A 22,158-nucleotide genomic window follows, 5' to 3' on the forward strand; every position below is an offset into this window, starting at 1 on the left:
TGTGTTGTGTGAACGCAACTGGTCTGGACAACTAGTTGTCTGTCATGTCATACAGTGTTAGAGAGCTGCTCTGCGCTGCACAAACAAAGTAACAGAGTAAATGTAGCCTAAGATATGGTATCTGATTTTACAAACATACTCTTTTGGCCAGCTGCAAAATTCCCAATATTTTTTTAACTAAGGCAAAGCAACAATATTTCATAAATCAAATGAAGCTGAAAGGTGCAGTCAGTAATTTTTTGTCATAAAGGCACACGTAGTGTTGACCTCTATACTGACACCTACTGGCCTGGATGTATGACGTTTGTTTACTAACTGCAATAGTTTATTTTTTGGAAACTGATCAGCCTAGAGCAGTGATTCTCAAACTTATATGATTAAACAATATTTTGAACAATTCAGCAATACAGACAGCATATTTACTTCTGGAATGATGACAGATGTGCTCCATTAAAGTTACAATTTAAGGAGTACAATTTCGGGAAGCAGTCCTGCGCAGATGGTCTCTACAAGATAATACAATATTGTAAACTCAAATATAATATTTTTTCAAAGTATTTATTTTTTTAGTAACTAGCCACTTTGTGACCAGCAACAATGCCCAACTACCTGTACATTACACTTTATGTACATTAATTTATTTTTAATAATTATAAATAAGTCATCTTGAAGCTCCCTAGAAATGTAATGCAACCACTTGGTTGAGAACCACCAGCCTAGTGTAGCCTAAAATTCATCTCAGCATTTTACAGATGTTTTCCAAAACTGTTGTGCATTTCTAAAACTTTGCTTGGGGAAAAAAATGACTGAGTGCACCTTTAAGCTCAAATAAAAGAAAAAAATAAATACTGAGCTCAACAGCCCGGCTCAGGGCCTAAACGCACCGTTGGATAGCTAGTAGGTTGTTTACAGGTACCTTCAGCCCATAGCACCTAAAGTAGACAATAAATTAAAAGCATCTATAGGTCGAATAACCAAAGAGCCTTCTTGACACACACACACATGCTGATTTCTGCCAGGGATTTGTGCATACAGAGGCAATGAACATGAATGCATCCACCTATCATCCTCCTCTTACATCAAATACAGCCTAATAGGATATATTTGATTATTATTTTGTAATCCACAAACGGCTTTTTTTTCCCAGTCAGCCTGTTACGCAACAGTCCCAACCCATACTGATATATAGTCATATAATGTGTGTACAGACAAAGAAAATTCAATCCCCAATCATATGCATTTGATGATGATGCGCTGGAAAGACGCCCTTACCTCACATCCAGCAAATAATCGGCTATTTATTATGTCACACAAGTTCCTTTGTTGAAACCGGACTCGATTGAGAAAATAAATAAATAAAAACACTGTATACCCGCAAGATGCGTCTTATAGCGGTCCGGCCACGTACAGAAGACAGGTGCACCTGCGCAAGGATCCATACAGCCTCTTATTGCACACACAGATGCTCCTTATGCCAGTAGGCTATTATTTAAGACGCGTCTTACCGTTCCTCGGTCAGTCCTTAGTGTATTCCTCATCGTCCATATATAGGTCCGCTCGAGAATGGCTTTAAAATCATATGCCCAACCCGCTGTATTCTTTCACATCCTCATGTCATTCACTGATGCAGCAGTGCCAGCGAAGACACGCCCACCTCATATCTTACCCCCACTTGAATGACGTAAAGAAGCAACAGACTCCGCCCACGTCCCCTTTCATGCCTATTGATTGACGTAAGAAATGAGCTGCAGACCCCGCCCACCTCTGGAAAACAGCTGCCTGCACGACTGCTGGTTCAGTGTGTGGAAGCCTACTTATATATATATATTTGTGTGTATGTGTGTGTATATATATATATATATATATATATATATATATATATGTGTGTGTGTGTGTGTGTGTGTGTGTGTGTGTGTGTGTGTGTGTATGTATATATATATGTATATATATATATGTATGTATATGTATTATGTATATGTATTTATATATATATACTGTTTGGTATAAAAGCAAAAGACTATTAGAACATGTACTATTATATCAAATATTATAATGTTGATAGATAAAGTCGCACGTTTTTCATCCTTTTTTTGTTGTATTTTTGTGAATTATTAGCAAACGTATTTATATTCAAAGAACATTTTGCACAACTAGTAATGGCTTGAAACAATCTTTCATATTTTTTTTAATAAAACAGAAAAGTAGAATAGAAAAATAAAAGAATAATTCTCAAAATAATTTATTCCTCAAAATTGGATTTCATTTTAATGGAAAACCTTTCTCAAATGTCAATCAACAGAAAGAGGGTGGTACTTGGCGTTGATTGGCTACTCATTTATTTATTTTATTTGTTAGTTGTACCAATTTGATGTTTTATCAAACACTAATATGATCAATAAGTTATGACAACATACGTTTTTACATTGCTTTAACTCATCAAAATAAGTTAAGCCATTTCCAACTTTTTTTATAAGTTATACAAGATTCAACAAATTTTTTAAGTCAGTTTAATATAATTTAAGTTGAAATAACCAAACTTTGATTGTACTTAAATAGGCTAATATGTAAGGACAATAATATGGCCATTGATTATAATGCCACGGCATTTAATTAAATTGAAGCATTTTGGTATTTTGCCACAATCTGTCTTCTGTCATGTAACTGCAGAGAGTATTATATTTTATAAGCCTAATATTAATATTAATAATAATAATATCCCTTGAAAAAAAAACTTTGTTTCTCTAAATATATGTGAATTATTTTGTTAAGTGTATTGCCATGGTTTAGCAAGTAAAGAACAGAAAATATTTACAAATCCATTAAGGCTTTCTGCTAAAGCAAAGGAGGCCCTGTATTTTGAACTGATACATCCCCAATACTGTACACTCTGACGCCCTCTACTGGTCATTTGTCTTCATAGATTTGCACAGAGGTCAGTGCATATAGGATTTACAGGTTATGAATCAGGGTCCTCTAAAACATAATGTTTCTCTTCTTTGAAAGCCCTTATAATGGATACAAGACAAGAAATATGAAATATTGCAGCGGTCTATAACATTTTGATTTATAAACCCATTTAAACTAAAATAGTGTCGACATTTAGGAATGTTATATGTCAAACTATGGCAAGATATCAAAATGATCCACAGAGAATATATTGTTTTATACCTTAGGCTAGTTAGCGCACACAATCTGTTTACCAATGAAGCCAAGACAGCTTCACAAGAGCTGAAGTCCTCTGGGACAGAAATAAGAGAAAGGCATTAGACAACAATATCATGCAGCATGTGCATTTCATAAATCTGGAATATGAAGTCAAGGAAAAAGCCTATCACACCTCATGTGTGTAAAAGGCTTGAAAAGAAGAAAATAAAGTGAGATTATATAGTTTGTGCTAAAAACCCAATAAGCCCTGAAACTTGCAGACTTCCTTCAACTGGAAAGTGACCCAAAATATTGAATATTGCCTTGTTAAATAATTTGTTGGTCCATTATTTATTTAAATAAATGATACTTATTTATTTACATCTACAAACACACATTTTAACGTAAAATAAAATGCAGTGCCTTTTAAAATATAATGTTTTAACATATGTTAAAATGTACGGCTGCCACCATTCACTGTATATAACTTAGTCATATTAATAAAATGATTACCACTGTACATTATGAAATACCCTATACTGATTACTGTTAAATAATCTCAGATGAATTAGTTTATCTATAGTTTAAAGTTTTTATGGTAAAACTTTCCAATAAAGTTTAATTTGTTAACAGTTAACTACATAAACTTACAGTGAACAATACTTACAGCATTTCTTAATCTTAGTTAATGTTAATTTCAAAATGTATTCACTATAAAAAATACATTTGTTTGCAATGTTTTTACATTGCTTTAACTTATCAAAATAAGCTATTTGAAACTTTTTTATGTTATACAAGATTCAACTATTTAGGTCAGTTTAAGTTGAAATGACTCAAACATCCAAGTTGATTGTACTAAAAAATATAAGGCAGCAACGTTCTTACACAGTGTTAATACAAAAATGAGACCTTATTGTAAATTGTTACCTTTTTTACCATTATGTTTTATTTTTTTTAAGTGGGCTACCACATAAAATTAAATTAAATGTATAGATTACGGTATTATAGGCTACAACAATATTATAATTATTACTATTAATACATTATTGTTTAAATATTAAGAATACTATATTATTATGATACATTCAAGTACTGTAGGCTATATAAAGGGGTAGCTTATGAACTGTGTATTAGCCTACTGTTAAATATTCTCAGTTAGATAAATTATGCTTTAACAAAATGTTAGAATGGAGGTTGAAGCACTGACTAATTCAGTGTTTTCCGTTTGTGCATAATATTGTTTTTGTCCTTTAGATATCAAATGCGAAAAGGACTAGAGGAATGGGTGGACCCCAAAGGCCCGTAGACCAATCCCCTTGAAAGCAACTTGTTGAGCAAGTTTTGTTATTTAGACGCTCGTAGTCATTTGGCAGTGCAGGACTGACCCACTTCACTGAGTGTGTGAGTGTGTGTATGGCGAATAGATGCGCTGCAGAACATCGCGAACGATGAACGCCGGTCTGACACTGTTTACTTTATCATTATGTTTTGCTTTTATTCAAGCCAAATCCCCGATGCGGTCCTGTCCCAGCGGACAGTTCTTACTAAAAAATCAGTGCGTTCTCTGTCACCCCACCTGCACGGAGTGTGAGGGTCATGAGCTATACGAGTGCACCGCTTGTGGTTTAGGTAAGTGATAGTTCACTATTATATTCTTAAGTTTAACACTTAAGTATATTGAATAAAACAGGTGCCTCCATTTGGACCGTGCATATCCCTGCTGTCAGCGCGCATGCGCAACTTGATTTATTTGATTTTTTTTGTATCACAGCGATATCTCGTTACTTTGTGGTTACATAGCTTATTATATAATTAAAAGCAAGTTATAACCGGGGAAAATTTATGTAATGCTGTTTGTAAGTCGGTAGTGTGCTAGTTAAAATTGAACTCAAAATCATTTTTGGGTTGTTTTGGCCATTGTGGTACGAATCTGTGGCAGCATTGTGCAGGTTCACAAAAGGGTTTTCCAAGAGACAATTGGGAAGGCAAACCTCCCAGTCCTCCCTGCACAGCTGCTGCGGAAAAACAATGAAGCCGCTCTCCCTATTTATCAAAGTGACAAAGAGTGCTTTACCTCAAAAGAGAGTTTGTTTAGTGACCTCAAACATGAAAGTGTCGTGCCCACTTTTAATTACAGGAAGAGTTGAAATTAAGGGAATTTTAAACACAAATTAATCGACTATGCTTTTGAACAGTAGGCCTTATATGAACCTAAGTTTGACAGTATTCTTTTAACTGCCAAACATGGGAGTGGGAAAAACTGAGACCACTTCCTTTTCACTATCGGGAAAGCTGCTAATGTTTCTGGTAATGTTTGGACATAGTAAAACATTCCTCAAGTTAACTGATACTTCTGACAGTAGCTCCTGGCGTTTTCTTTAGCCTCAGGTCCCAGCAATTTCAGATTCACTGTGCCTTAAAGCCGGCCTTTTAGTATAGAAGTAGACCTATACTAAAGTGTAACATTTTTTCTGTTGTGTCCCAAATGATGTACTGTACATGCACTTATACTATGCACTATGTATTGTTGAATGGTTCATTTGTTATAAAGCATCAAAGTCTGATGGCTTCCTTTAAAGTCAGCATAACAGAAGTTGTGATAGTCTTTTCTTCCCCGTTGTGACATGTCCGAGTGAAAAAGCCTCGCAAACAAGAAAAAAATGTAGGGCCGGACTTGATTTTGCCCATCGGGGATTGATTGGATCATTGTCGTTTGCAATTTTCAGTGTTAACACACTACTCACATTGTTTATATTGCAAAATGGCATAGAAAACTGGAGAATTAGGTGTGTGAATTGGAACACACCTATCTCTACGTTTTTGTCATGGCACTTCTTTTTCAGTGGAGGAACTGTTTGAAATTTAAATCATTGTTCAATAATCCTACCATACACTATAGCTTTCAAATCAAATACAGTACATTGTGAGGCATAGAATTCAGATTTGGAACGACATGAGTGTGAGTAAATAATGGCAGAATTTAAATGTTTGGTTGAACCATTCCTTTAATAGTACAGAATGAATACGCAAACTCTTGTCTTTAGCAAACCAAGCCACTCTTTTGAATTCTGTTAGTAGGCGTTCATGGTTGCCATCCCTCCTTTTCAAGCATCTCAAAGAAGAGTGCTGTAACTCTTAATCTCGCTCCCTGCAGCCCGGGCCGGTTGAGGGGGGAGGCCTTGCATCCATCATTGTGTGACAACAACATTGCCAAAAGTGCCAATTCACTCTCCATAGCCCTTGTGTATGTGTCCTGGTCTTGGCAAAACTTGTCAGCCAGATAGTTACTACTGTTTCTATTTAAAGAAGAGTTCATGATAGACACAAGCAGATGTTGATATTTGAGTTTCATATAGTAGCAATTTGTTTGCAGAAAGAATAAGCATAAAGTGTGGCTTCTAATCATGATTATTTCAAAATATATTTTCAAAAGTTTGGGTTAGGTAAGACCTTATAATATTTTTGAAAGAAGTCTCTTATACTCACCAAGGCTGCAGTTATTTGATCAAAAATACAGTCAAAAACAATAACGTTGTAAAATATTATTACAATTTTAAATAACTGTTCTCTATTTTAGTATATTTCAAATGTGTATTTATTCCTGTGATGGTAAAGCTAAATTTTCAGCATCATTACTCCAGTCTTCAGTGTCACATGATCCTTCAGAAATCAAATGCTGATTTGCTGCACAAGAAACATTTCTTATTATCATTGTTGAAAATAACTGCTTTATATTTTTTTGTGGAAAGTATATAATGATTTGTTTTACTGCAACATTATTTTTTACTGTTGGAATTACAGAATTGCAAAAACTCACAAGTAAATCTCATAGTAATGACATTTGGGAGTTCAAATGCACCTAATAGTCATGGTAGTAATGTTAAAATACAAAAAACGTCTGAATCTTAAAAATATCACACATGCTTGCTCATGCTTTCATGACAATCACCCAAGATTGCTAGTTGCTAGTGTTGGAATGACCTCTAACCAATGTGATAATATTAAACAACATACAGTAATTTATTAAGAGGAAGCTAGTGAACCATTTGACTGGTAGGACATACAAAGGACATACAAATGTCTTACAAAAGCTCCTGGCATTATAATACTCTTGGTTTGATATATATATATACTAGCTGAGCTTCTTATATCCAAAATCAAATCTTATTCTATCCTCTGATTACTGTAACTGGATCATTATTTAAATAAGTTCATGAGTCACCGTGTCATGTTAAATGGATTTTGTGGGTCATTGCAGATGAGGAGGGGAAGGAGCGCTTCCTGTATCAGGGTCACTGCAGACTACACTGCCCACGAGAGTTTTATCCAGACCGAGACCAGTACACTTGCCTTCCATGTATGCCTAATTGTGAGATCTGTGCTGATGCCAACGTGTGTGCCAAGTGCAGAGAAGGATACAAGCTTCAAAGTGGCATCTGTCTGACAGTCCTGTGTGGAGTTGGTGAGTTTCTCCTGTAATAAAACTAAAGGTGAATTCTAATACAACATGTAGCAGTTCCAGATGTCACTTAACGAATTTGCTAAATTCAATTTGAAGTGATTTTGCTAACTTGATTTTAATTGATTTGCATATTTAAACATAATTCAGAGACTGTGTCATACAAAACAATTGTCTTAATGTACTGTCACTGTGATTAATTAACTGTTAAAACGTGTACCCTGTTCACCTGTGGTGTCATGCCTTAAACATCAGTTTAAACGAATCAAACAAATGAAAACAAACTGGAGTTGGAATCAAATTCGATGACAAGAACTAGCTATTACATAACTTCTAAATAATCATGTAACATACAAAAAGTCTGATACTCACAGACATTTGCTTGAACAGGTCAGGTTCAGGACCCGGATACGCGGGAATGTATAGACTGCAGTATTGGCTGTAAAACATGTTCCACGGGTAAGTAACATATACTTTTAATGGCTATGTGTATAGTATTTTTGTTTAATTAATAGTGCAGTATTACACAATTTCTGTAACATTATGATTAATTATTCATTAATATGCATTTCTTTCAGCCAATTGTTTTTTCTGTTGTTTCTCTGTACTAGTTTTGTGCTTAGTAGAATAACCTGCCTTATATTTGCTGAAATCTTACTATTTGTTTCTTACTATTTTTGGGGTGCTGGCTCTGAAAAAAAATGTGAGAGTCTTCTAGAGTCTGTTTTGCTCTAGAATGTCACACTTTTTCACACAATATGATTTGCATTCTGTAGCATTTTTGCTTTTGACAATCATTTTTAAGGTGAAGAAGTCTTGTACTATGCCTTAATCACCAGAAAAACTGCCACAAAAACACAATTCCTGTCTTACTCTGAGCAAGTTTGCAACTCTTTGTTCAATTCTCAGCTGATTTTCACATGTATGATATTATTTTATGCCTAATCCTGATTTCAAGGTTAGAATTATGGCCTGTGACAGAAGAAAATGCAAACATGACCTAGACTGCGTTTCACAAAAGCATCATGAGCTAAGTTGATCGTAGAGACCATTGGAGGCAATAGTTCTATGATCTACTTAAGCTTACAATGCTTTTCGGAAATGCAGCCCCAGATGTTTTTGTCTGCAGCGGGTTGCAATGAGTGCACAATGATGGAGATAAACAAAAACAGTCTTTAATAATTTAAGCAATGATTATGGAGTCCAGTAGAGGAGAGAGGGTGGGAGCTATGGAGGAGGATGTGGAGCTAGAGAGGGATGTGACCAAGGATGGGCTGACAGAGGAAACCCGTATGGAGGAGGCGATGGAGAGCTGACGACCCTGAGGACAGCCATGACAAAGGCCCATGGTGAAACCGAAGGTGGGAGGAGCCAGGGTAGATTCAGAGATCTGACCACCAGGAGAATTGGAGACCCAGGCAGAGCAGAGGAGATACAGAGAACGGGCAACACCGTAGGTCATGGAGGCCAAGGTGGATCTGTGGTGACAAGTGGCCGAGGTGGAGCCAGGGTGCTGGAAGACTGAGGCAGAGCCAGTGGGACTGAGGACCAAGGCGGAGCTGAAGGGAAGGAGAAGCCAGAAAGAGCCGAAGGGGTGGAGGGACGAGGCGCAGCCGAAAGTCCGGAAGACCGTGGCGTAGGCACAGTGATGACAAGGGACCCCTAGTGGAGCCAAGGAGGAGCCGACTGGTCGATGGGCCAGTAAATCAGTGGAGGAGGCAGGAGAGGGAGGCTTGGTGGGACCGATTCCAAAAGTTGTATTGACCAACGGCGCAGGAGACTTGGAGCTGTGTGGGACCACAGAGAAGCAGGAGACTTGGAGCTGTGCGGGATCAGCGGAGATGCAGGAGACTTGGAGCTGTGCGGGATCAGTGGAGAAGTTGTGGACTTGGAGCTGTGCGGGATCAGCGGAGATGCAGGAGACTTGGAGCTGTGCGGATCCAGCGGAGATGCAGGAGACTTGGAGCTGTGCGGGATCAGCGGAGATGCAGGAGACTTGGAGCTGTGCGGATCCAGCGGAGATGCAGGAGACTTGGAGCTGTGCGGGATCAGTGGAGAAGCAGGAGGCTTGGAGCTGTGCGGGATCAGCGGAGATGCAGGAGACTTGGAGCTGTGCGGGATCAGCGGAGATGCAGGAGACTTGGAGCTGTGCGGATCCAGCGGAGATGCAGGAGACTTGGAGCTGTGCGGATCCAGCGGAGATGCAGGAGACTTGGAGCTGTGCGGGATCAGTGGAGAAGCAGGAGACTTGGAGCTGTGCGGGATCAGCGGAGATGCAGGAGACTTGGAGCTGTGCGGATCCAGCGGAGATGCAGGAGACTTGGAGCTTTGCGGGTCAGCGGAGATGCAGGAGACTTGGAGCTGTGCGGATCCAGCGGAGATGCAGGAGACTTGGAGCTGTGCGGGATCAGTGGAGAAGCAGGAGACTTGGAGCTGTGCGGGATCAGCAGAGATGCAGGAGACTTGGAGCTGTGCGGGATCAGCGGAGATGCAGGAGACTTGGAGCTGTGCGGGATCAGCGGAGATGCAGGAGGCATGGATCAGTGGAGAAGCAGGAGACTTGGAGCTGTGCGGGATCAGCAGGAGACTTGGAGCTGTGCGGGATCAGTGGAGATGCAGGAGACTTGGAGCTGTGCGGATCCAGCAGAGATGCAGGAGACTTGGAGCTGTGCGGGATCAGCGGAGATGCAGGAGACTTGGAGCTGTGCGGATCCAGCGGAGACACAGAAGACTTGGAGCTGTGCGGGATCAGCGGAGATGCAGGAGACTTGGAGCTGTGCGGATCCAGCGGAGACACAGAAGACTTGGAGCTGGGCAGGACCAGCGGCAACAGGAGACTTTGTGGATTCACATTTTCCAATCCATTAAACAAAGTTACAGAGACCCTGCACAGCTCACAGGAGTATAGGTGGGGCTCTGTCCATTCCCTCAAACTCCAAGAGGACACCAACAGGAACAGATGATTTTGCCAACTCACGCACCTGGTCAGTAATCGGCTCTGGTGCTGGCATCGAGGTGGGCTCAGGCTCCGTGTCTGCAACTTACAGTGAGGAAAATAAGTATTTGAAAACCCTGCTGTTTTGCCAGATCTCCCACTTAGAAATCATGGAGGGGTCTGAAATTGTCATCGTAGGTGCATGTCCACTGTGAGAGACATAATCTAAAAAAAAATCCAGAAATCACAATATATGATTTTTTAACAATTCATTTGTATGATACAGCTGCAAATAAGTATTTGAACACCTGTCTATCAGCTAGAATTCTGACCCTCAAAGACCTGTTAGTCTGCCTTTAAAATGTCCACCTCCACTCCATTTATTATCCTAAATTAGATGCACCTGTTTGAGGTCGTTAGCTGCATAAAGACACCTGTCCACCCCATACAATCAGTAAGAATCCAACTACTAACATGGCCAAGACCAAAGAGCTGTCCAAAGACACTAGAGACAAAATTGTACACCTCCACAAGGCTGGAAAGGGCTACGGGGAAATTGCCAAGCAGCTTGGTGAAAAAAGGTCCACTGTTGGAGCAATCATTAGAAAATGGAAGAAGCTAAACATGACTGTCAATCTCCCTCAGACTGGGGCTCCATGCAAGATTTCACCTTGTGGGGTCTCAATGATCCTAAGAAAGGTGAGAAATCAGCCCAGAACTACACGGGAGGAGCTGGTCAATGACCTGAAAAGAGCTGGGACCACCGTTTCCAAGGTTACTGTTGGTAATACACTAAGACGTCATGGTTTGAAATCATGCATGGCACGGAAGGTTCCCCTGCTTAAACCAGCACATGTCAAGGCCCGTCTTTAGTTTGCCAATGACCATTTGGATGATCCAGAGGAGTCATGGGAGAAAGTCATGTGGTCAGATGAGACCAAAATAGAACTTTTTGGTCATAATTCCACTAAACGTGTTTGGAGGAAGAAGAATGATGAGTACCATCCCAAGAACACCATCCCTACTGTGAAGCATGGGGGTGGTAGCATCATGCTTTGGGGGTGTTTTTCTGCACATGGGACAGGGCGACTGCACTGTATTAAGGAGAGGATGACCGGGGCCATGTTTTGCGAGATTTTGGGGAAGAACCTCCTTCCCTCAGTTAGAGCATTGAAGATGGGTCGAGGCTGGGTCTTCCAACATGACAATGACCCGAAGCACACAGCCCGGATAACCAAGGAGTGGCTCTGTAAGAAGCATATCAAGGTTCTGGCGTGGCCTAGCCAGTCTCCAGACCTAAACCCAATTGAGAATCTTTGGAGGGAGCTCAAACTCCGTGTTTCTCAGCGACAGCCCAAAAACCTGACTGATCTAGAGAAGATCTGTGTGGAGGAGTGGGCCAAAATCCCTCCTGCAAACCTGGTGAAAAACTACAGGAAATGTTTGACCTCTGTAATTGCAAACAAAGGCTACTGTACCAAATATTAACACTGATTTTCTCAGGTGTTCAAATACTTATTTGCAGCTGTATCATACAAATGAATTGTTAAAAAATCATACATTGTGATTTCTGGATTTTTTTTTAGATTATGTCTCTCACAGTGGACATGCACCTACGATGACAATTTCAGACCCCTCCATGATTTCTAAGTGGGAGAACTTGCAAAATAGCAGGGTGTTCAAATACTTATTTTCCTCACTGTATAATGCATCGCAAGGTCTGTAACCATAGTTATAATAGATTATAATACTTATCTATTCATTATTACACCTTTAGAAAGTATAATTCATTAAAACACATGGCAAACAACCAGGTCCTGTCCTTGATGGGCTTGGTTGGTGGCTGGCTGGGCTCTGGGTCCGGAATGGGGCTAGTGATTTCTTCTTCTGTAGCACAGACAGTAAATAAAGATCCACAACTCACCAGCACCCACTCTACATAGGTGGCGAAACTCCCCTAAGGACCGTCCACAGGCATGCGTGCCTTGGACCACTCGCTGAGGCTAGTGTAGAAAATAATGCCGAACTAGCAGTCCATCTAGCTGCTAGCAAACATCAGTACTAATTACTATAATATTCAATAACTGAATCATTAATCTAAAAAAGGTAAGACGCAGGGGATCAACAGAAAACAGAATAGCACAACCATGTAAACGTGAACTAAGGGCTTAAATATACTAGGTGATTAATCAACAGAACTAGAGATAGGTGCAAAACATAATTCAAACACAATTTTACATCTTACATTTTGCATCATTTTACATAATGCATTTGCTTACAATTATTTATGATAATGCATTATAACATACATTATGAATACCTTTATATACACAAAGGCTTTAAGTAAAGTGTTATCAAAAGTTGTTTTTTAATATTTTTTAAGTCAGCATCATCAAATCAGGTAATACTAGGCTTTTTTGTGTGTGTGCAAATTTCAGCGCTGTGTAATCATTGCCTGTTTTGTGTCCACAACAGATGAGCCGGAGGTTTGCAACAGCTGTACCGACGGCTACTTCCTGTAAGTTACTATAGAAACTATACTGTAGAAATATTTGTCTGTTTATTTCTGCTGCTATGCAATTTAAGCTATGTTAAAGTCTTCTGGAGCATATTGCGGAGATACTTCGAAGAGAACAGAGGTTTGATTGTGTGTTTCTCCCTGTGTTATGGCCTCCAACTATTGTGCGCATCAGATTTCGCTTTCAGTTAAGTCTCACGCGGTTACCTGAGATCCAGGCTGCTCGACATAGAGGCACCTCTTATGAGTTTTTCCCTCAACTCACTCAATCTGTCCTTCTCTCTCTCTCTCCTCTCTAATTTGAGCCCATCTTTCCTCCGCTCGGTTGAAGCTGAAGGACTTTCTTTGCTCAGAGAGTTGGAGTGTCTTGTACGAGAGTCCTGACTAATGAATGTCCACTCAGAGAGGAAAAGAGCAATGTTAATCCCGCTGAACATTCCTCATGCTTTCATTGTGCTTGCCTTGTTGCCATGGCTGCTGTTGTCCGCCGTCCCACTCAAACATCTTGCTTAAGTGTTGAGTTCCAATGTGAGGCACCTGTGTCTCAGACGGAGCACTTGATCAGCCATGCTTATCAACTGCTTAACTAGAGTAAGATATGTGTTTAAAGACCCCATGTGGGGAAAATCAAGGTTTTAATGTTGTTTATATGCCTATATGAGAGTTTTTAATATGCTTTAAGACAAACCATGTGCAAATTCATAAGTTAACACCATTGCTGAGTTATTTTCTCCTAAAACTGCAGTGAAAAAAGTCGGTCTTAAAAACGCGGTTTGAAATCTCTGGTGTTTCTTACGTCACAAATTACCTTGTAACCAATCACGTCATTGGCAGTCGGGCTTTAGCATTTCAGACTTACTGCGAAGCAGGGGAGTCTCAAGAGAAGCCAGGTTATCCTGGTATATTTTTCTGTTTTCATTAGCAACACATTATTAGCTCTTTGATAACGTTGTCAAGCAAAAGGGTAATCGTAATTAATTATTGTGCCCGACGTTGTAAAGAGTGATACGATTGTGCAGCGTTTACTACTGTCAAGTTGACCTAGTGGATCAGGTATTCTGAGCTGGTGTGAGTGAGTGGAGGCGGGGCTAATTAGCATTTTCATAGAACCACATATACTAAATGAAGCAAGCATGTCACATTCAAGCTATTTTAAGGCATGAAGAATTTTTTTTCACAGGAATTTGTTTTTAAATATGTCATTTTGGTGATCAAAGATGAGTTTTAAGGGATACATTTATTGATTACAGGGGAGCTTTAACATATTGCACACACATGGTTTGTGTAGTTTCATTTAATTTATCTTTACGTCAAGATTAATTTGGACTCTTTTTATAGTTTCAATTCATACAATACCAGTCAGACATTAAAAGACAGTTACTCTTTATTATTACTATTTTCCACATTTTAGAATAATGATTTAGAATAATTTTTTTTTTTTAAGTTGAAAAAAATAAAATAATGTTAGTTTTGTATATAAACTAATTAACATGTAAACCTTTGACTTGTACTGTATTAATTGCTTTTATTTTCAGGATTGTTGTGCTTTACTAGATGTATTAGGAAAAGTGATATTGGAATTATTGGGAAAAGGATTTGGGGAATATTTACTATTATACTGTTCAAAAGTTTGGGGTTGGTAAGATGTTAATGAGTCTCTTCTTCTCACCAAGGCTGCATTTACCTGAACAGTAATATTGTGAAATATTATTACGATAAAACATTTTCTATTTCAATACATTTTGCAATATAATTTATCCCTGTGATGCATAGCTGGATTTTCAGCATCATTACTCTAGTCTTCAATATCACATTTTTAGCATAGACACTAGGGATGTAAACGGTTAATCGATTATCGATTAATTGTCGACAAGAATTTACTCGATTAAATAAAATTATTGTCGGTTAATTGAACATTGCGAACGTGCACGAGATTCTCGCGGGCGGCGAGAGACCCGACACAAACTTGAGGCGGCAAAAAAGAAACCAAATATGAGGCGGTCAAAACGGAGGGGAATGTGGGAGCATTTCAGAAACAGAGCTGCCAGCCCCCACGCATCACACCACACATCCATTATCTCATGCACAGAAAAATCGCGAAGCTAGACAGAGGCGGGGTGCGTTTCCCGAAAGCATCGTTGGCCAACTGGTCGCAAGTTCATCGCAATGTCCACTGAACTCTATTGGTAACGACGGAACTTGCGACCATAGTTGGCCAACGATGCTTTCGGGAAACGCACCCCAGGTTAGCTATGATATATAAAATCTCAGCTCTCAGATTCTGTCAATTTTATTACGAAATTCAAACAATAAATACCGTTTTGGCGCTTGTAAATGTTATGTGACAGATCCCATAGCGCACGTGAACCGATCATCTCAAACGCTACTAGCTAATAGTAAAAAAATAACACGAACACTGTTGAAAGATACAGTAGCCTACAACTTACCGAAATGTATATTTCTCATACATAATATCGATCAATCAGTGTTTTTCATCAGCGTGAATAGGTCAATAACATAGCTGGAGAACAATTATCTCACATTTACCTCAGGAAAGCCATTTAATGAACATAATAAAGGCTATAGCACGTAGTTGGCAAGAAAAGAAATAGCTATAGAGAGTATTTTGCTAAATATGTGTTCTATATTACATATTTATTATATTTTTACTTGTATCATTAAATAAAGTTATTATAATAAAAAACACATCATATTTAATTATTTTTAACCTTAAATAATAGCCTACTACCAGCTGATAGGGCTTTCTGTATGTTTACAGCATTAGGTGAGTTGTTTTTTTTTCTTTAGAAAAATTAATGTCTATCTTGTGTAGCCTACCTAATATTTATCCAAACGAGTCAAAATAAAATCACAATACCGGTAATTGAATTGAAATAATAAAAAAGCGTAGCTTACCAGAAATTGTACCATGTAAACATTGTAACATGTCACTAAACCTAATAAAATTCAGTTTAGTTACTAAAATGTTAGTGACAATCACAATACACTTATTGTGATGCAATTTTATTTTTACAATTATTTTTAAAAAATTTGTATGTATTTTAATTTTCTGTGCATAATTTATTTTGTTAAACTACATAAATTCCATTATCTGTACCGTATCCCAACTGTTACAATAAAACATCAGTTGAGCAATATAACATGCATTTTTATTCAGTATAAGCAATATTTTGCTTTTTATGTTAAAGACACTATTGATACCGTGAGAAATTTACATTCTCAGGAAAATAGCCGCTCATCAATTAATCGTTAATCGATCGATAAGGTCAATCAACTAATGATTAATGAATTAATCGATAATTTGCATCCCTAATAGACACTGATGTGCACACAATAATCAGAAGATTGATTGGTCGATTTGAAGATACTGTTCTTCCCAAATGGTCTATACAACAGGGAATAATAATGATAGGATTATTATGACAAAAGACTTTGAATTAAAAGCCACTCGGACGATCTTTCATTCTGATGCTTTCATTTATCAGAGGTCTATTGCCGAAAGGTTGATTTGAAGGATTGATGGCTTAATAATTCCAGCAATGCTGCCGAGGGCAGGTGCGTTGTGGTTTTGGGATGGTGTTCATTTCTCTGGTGTGATTAGTGTTCTCTGGTTACTCTTCAACCAGACTCCCTCAGTCAAAGCACTGAAACAAACAGCCCCAAAGTCTCAAGTTCATTATTTCCCTTACCCTGAAGGTGGAGCTTGTGAATCAGAGTGCGTCTTTGATTCAAAAGTAAGTCTAGAAAGACAGTTGCTGCTCTGAAGCTGTTCCAAAGTCTTTGAAAGCAAGTTTTCAAACAGGTCCAAGTGATAGAAGTGTATTGATTTTGTCCGATACTGAGGCGATATAAAGAGTTTTTCAACACTTTTGCGCACATTATTTGAGTGCAGAAAACTACACACCATACAATTTAACCAGCAGCTAAATTCACTAATTTACCACTGTGCTGAATTTAAATGAAATAATTAGCTTTCTTTCCAAAGTTGCAAAAAACTAATGAAACGGCGATGAAAGCATGTTTTTAGAGAGAATTCTAGAGAAATCGGTGCAAAACAGAAAATTAACAAATTGACACTACTGTGGCACTTTTATTAAATGCAATAAATCACCTGTGGTTTAGTGCGCGCAGACAAAATGGCTGCAAGTTTTTTGTTTTTTTCTCTGAGCAGATAATTCAGTCATTTGACTTTTTTGACGCACTTCCTTGAATGTATTGGGTAAAAACGGTACATTTTTTGATTTTCATCGTTTATTTTTTCGATAAAAATCCTGAAGGGATACACCAACTATTAGCATCTTTTCAGCACAAACCAGTGTTTTTGTTTTTTTTGTATCATTGAGATACTAGTATAGTTTTTAGATGCTGCATTCTCCACAACCACACTCAGAACTGACTTGCAAAATTGTGCAAGGCTGTGTGAATTGCTGTGTTTTTGGCATTACCTGACCTGGAAAAAGCTCATGCTTATTCTACTAAACAGCCCTCAAATATTATGTTGAAGGCCTGCTCACTTTTTAAACAATGCAGTCAAAATGTGACACGCCTTTGTTGTTTGTTCTCTATCCATACAGATACAGACACCAGTGTCGTCAGCACTGTCCCCAGAGGACGTATGAGGACCGGGGTAGAGGACTGTGTATCAGCTGCATAGATCCGTGTGTGGACTGCTGGAGCGATGCCCTGTGTCTCACTTGCCAGAGCGGATACTTCCTGAACAGTGCGTACTCTGCTTCCTCTGAACGTTCGCTCTCATTTTCCTGTCTGATAGCCATAGCTAGTCACATTACTTTGGCTGGTTAAGTCTAGCCTATCAAGCAAACATTATTGTAAAAATGTTTATAGATGAAATCATTCATTTGAATTTAAACTACATTAAATGAATAGTTCACCCCAATATCATCATTTACTCACCCTCTTATTGTTCCAAACCTGTATGAGTTTCTTTGTTCCAAAAGAAGATATTTTGAAGAATGTTGTTAACCAGACAGCTGATGGACCCCATTGACTTCCATTGTAGGAAAAAAATAGTGTAAGTCAAAGGTTACGTCAACTGTCTGGTTACCAACATTTTTCAAAATATCTTCTTTTGTGTTCAACAGAAATGAAAATATATTTATAGAAATGGAAATATATTTAATAATATTTAAATGAATAATAAATATATGCAACACTTACATCACCAAACAGATTGCAAAAAAAAATAATAATTGAAATTTACATTTATTGTCCATTAATTTACTTAAAGATTCAAAAATTGCTTATATTATTTACATTCATGCATGAATAGTTCAACCATGAAACTATTCACGTTCTAAATGGCTGTTTCAGTGTAACTTCCAGCAGCCCACCAAGACGAAACCTATGTACATTTACATTTAATATAATGTTTCATAAACTATCCCGAAAGTTATTATGACTGAAAGCCCTTTATATTTTATTTAATAATTATGTAAATATGGTCCAACAAGAAAAAAGGTTGAGAATGCCTTATATAACCTTGCATGTGCTCTTTATTGCAGCACTCACTCAGTCTTGCTCACTTATTTGAATAGGAAATAGAAATGGGATGCAAATATGGTTAATGCAAAATGTGAGTGGTTCATTCATGCAAATCACTCAGTCCAAAATTCACAAACATTGCTTATTCTTAATTATTACTACAATTATATTCTATGAAATAACACAACTGACTGTATTTATTACCTGTGTACCTCTACCATTCTAAAGTTTGGGGTCAGTAAGATTTTATGTTTTTGAAAGAAGTCTCTTAAAAGCACACTGTGTAACAATTGTGTTTTTGTCAAACAGCGACCCCTAGAGTCGCTGTAGAATACTTGCACTGTTGTAAATACCCCTCCACATACACCTCACAACACCTGAGTTCAGCTGGCAAGCTAGGCAATAAAACATAACGCAAAAAACACGTAAGAGAAACGAGTGTTTGTTAGCAAGCCTGTTAATAGCTCTGATAATCGAAAGCTAGCTAGACGTTATTGGACTGGTCTAATTATCAGCAATGGATGAATGAACAGCATGTAAAAAAAAATACATACTACAAGCAAGCGCAACAACACACAACACAACATAGAATGCAAACAAGTTTACAAATAAGAGATTTATTTACTGGCCACTTCATGCAATTTCTCAGATCAGATAGCTATCTGATTTATCAAAACGATTCCATTTACACCTGGTCACATAAATGTGTTTTTGCGAAACGGATTTAAATCCGATCTTCAATTCCCACACTATATGCGGATTTAATGGAGTGCACGTCACCGAAAGCAACAGATATGAGCTGCATTTTCACTTGTCCAGTTTCGTCTGGAATGCGGCACAGACCTCCTCCTGAAGTGGTTTGAGCGATCGGATTCAAATCCGTCTCGAATGCGTTTCAGAGGGCATTTACACCTGGTCTTTTCACGATCGGATAGCTATCCGATCACAGAAAACGCATGAAGTGGCCAGGTGTAAACAACCCCCATGACAAAAACATACGCACGAAAGCCGAAAACAAACGCTGGTTGGCCTCTCGCGTCCAAATTTGAGGAAGTGGTGGGGGAAGTGACGTATGCCGTAAAACAGACGAATTTTGTAGTTCTTTTTGTGCTCGGGTTACTACCCGAACCCCGAAGTTACGCAGTGCCAGTAAAAGCGATACAGACCCCGTCAGGCTATGGCAGACATGTCATTCAACCTATTGTAAGTCGATGTACCATCACAAGGGTCTTGGAAATATATTATTAAGGTTGAAAAGCTACACAGTGTTCCTTTAAGCTTACCAAGGCTGCATTTATTTGTTAAAAAATACAGTAATATTGTGAAACGTGTCACATGATCCTTCAGAAATCATTCTAATATTTAAACATTTCTTATTATTATCAATGTTGAAAACAGTTGTTATGCTTGATTTTATTTTTTGTTCATTTCATGTTTTTTTTTCAGGATTCTTTGATGATGATCAGACAGCTCAATGAAACCGCATTTATTTGAAATAGAAATCTTAATATTTACATTACACAGTACATTATTTACTGTCACTTTGATCAATGTAATGCATCCTTGCTGAATAAAAGTATTAACTGACCCCAGACTTTTGAATGGTAGTGTATGTCACACTTTGTGAAGAAATTGAATGCAGTACGTATTGTTCGTACCTGTATAACTATATATGAAAATCATTCTATGAAAATAAGAGGATAAGCAGTCTGTGGATATACATTTACATCTTTTTGCATTCAACCCTTCAGATGGCACCTGTGTGAAGGACTGTCCAGCAGACACATTTAAAGACACCAGAGGGTGGCGCTGTCAGCCCTGTCACAGCTCCTGTCTGACCTGCCACGGCCCAGGAGTGAGAGACTGTGACAGATGCAGTGGCTGGAGCCGCCCAGTTTACGGGAAGTGCCCGGTGATCAGCTGCCTCGAAGGCCAATATGTTGATGGTGAGAACTTCTGACATTTAATATAAGAACAATAAAAAGAATAAGTCTGCCCTCAGTTTTATATTTTCTCATGCCTGTTACAGTTGGTGTAATACTGCCCTCTGTTGGTAGTACTACACTTAAAACGCTGGAATTTAGCCGGGATTCTCACTGTTCTACACCTTAACTTAATATATGAATTTAGAATTTGTAATCAAATTGATGTTATATAACAATATATGCTGTGATGTTTCAAGTTTGGAAATATTCAAATCCTTAATATTTTTTTTACAGTATAAAACGGGGTTAATAATTTGCTTTGGCTTTCATTCAATGACAATAAATATCCAATTATTGGTAACACTTTATTTTACAGTATACACGTTACATGTAGTTAGTAACTATAGTAATAACTATAAATTATGCATAATCACATGCAATTAACCCTAAACCAAACCCTAACCCTATAGTAAGTACATTGTATATATATATATATATATATATATATATATATATAAATTAATACAGTGAAAGAAGGACATTTAAAATAAATTGTAACCCAATTATTTAATTTTGTATAAAGTATAAAGGTCTATATAAAAAATGCTTTTCATATATATACACCTTAAGTCTGTCAAAAAGCTGAAAATATACAGCTGCCTTTACATTAAGAAGATCCTCCTCATCAGTGTTATTTTATTATTATTTATATTCTATTACAGTATTTATATTATTATAGCGTAATTATTATAGTATTATAGTATATTTTGAATGAGCTTTTATTTTTATATTTAATTTTTCATTCATTTTAGTTTAAGTTTGCTTTTATCATTTTTAACATTTCTATATTTTTATTTCTATTTTAGTTTTAGTAATTGAAGTAACTTCACTTGTTTCAGTTATCAAAGCAACATTTCTAATTTTCAAGTTTTTAATCAAATCATCATATTTGGTATCAAAAAGTTTGAAAATACCTGTAGTAAATCAAGGAAAACTATATAGAACCGTGTATTTTTTTTCTTCTCCAAAGGGGAAAGTCGCACTTGTCGTTTCTGTGATGGATCCTGCCTGACGTGTTATGGCCCTAAGGCTCAGAATTGCATCACCTGTGCTACCGGTAACGTATAGGTTAGCTTTCCTTTCCCTCCCACCTGATAAACGTAAACATTTCCTCTTAATGGGTTCCTGCTTCATAAGAACTTGCTGAGTAAATAAGATATTGATAAGATGCATGTTTGCTTTTTTCAGCCACTCTAATGGCCGTCTTTTTTGCTAGGATACATGTTGGAGCAGGAGTCTGTGTGTGTAGACCGCTGTCCTCTGAGTTTCTTTGGAAACAGCTCCAGTTTGTTGTGTGAGAGGTGTTCTGCTAACTGTGAGGCCTGTGAGAGCAGAGACGAGTGTGTGAGCTGTAAGACGGACTCTTACCAGCTCTATCTGTTCCAGGGCAGCTGCTGGTCTGAGTGCCCAGAGTGAGTCACAATGGCTGTAACTTCTGGAAGTCTAACAGTTTACTTTACAGTGTCTTTGTTACATATGTATACATGTAGTAGTAATAACAGTAAATTATGCATTAATATTACTCAGTACTTAAAAATATAATTACACTCTAACAATGATACCTTAAAACAAAGTGTAACCGAGTTTTTTTTTG

General features: G+C 37.8%; 1 protein-coding gene across 1 annotated transcript in view; it reads left to right on the forward strand.

Moving 5' to 3' along the window:
• Positions 1 to 4,494: 4,494 nt before the first annotated feature.
• Positions 4,495 to 22,158, forward strand: part of LOC308685101 (cysteine repeat modular protein 2) — a 28,289-nt gene continuing 10,625 nt past the window's right edge. The window contains exons 1-8 of the mRNA XM_081356634.1: positions 4,495 to 4,773; positions 7,403 to 7,606; positions 7,994 to 8,062; positions 13,014 to 13,056; positions 17,652 to 17,797; positions 20,331 to 20,525; positions 21,535 to 21,621; positions 21,781 to 21,976. Of these exons, the coding sequence (XP_081212760.1) occupies positions 4,569 to 4,773; positions 7,403 to 7,606; positions 7,994 to 8,062; positions 13,014 to 13,056; positions 17,652 to 17,797; positions 20,331 to 20,525; positions 21,535 to 21,621; positions 21,781 to 21,976 (1,145 nt within the window). The 5' untranslated portion in view covers positions 4,495 to 4,568. The remainder of the gene's footprint in view (positions 4,774 to 7,402; positions 7,607 to 7,993; positions 8,063 to 13,013; positions 13,057 to 17,651; positions 17,798 to 20,330; positions 20,526 to 21,534; positions 21,622 to 21,780; positions 21,977 to 22,158) is intronic.

The sequence above is a fragment of the Scardinius erythrophthalmus genome, assembly GCF_964197995.2.
Source record: "Scardinius erythrophthalmus genome assembly, chromosome: 24".
Lineage (NCBI taxonomy): Eukaryota > Metazoa > Chordata > Actinopteri > Cypriniformes > Leuciscidae > Scardinius > Scardinius erythrophthalmus.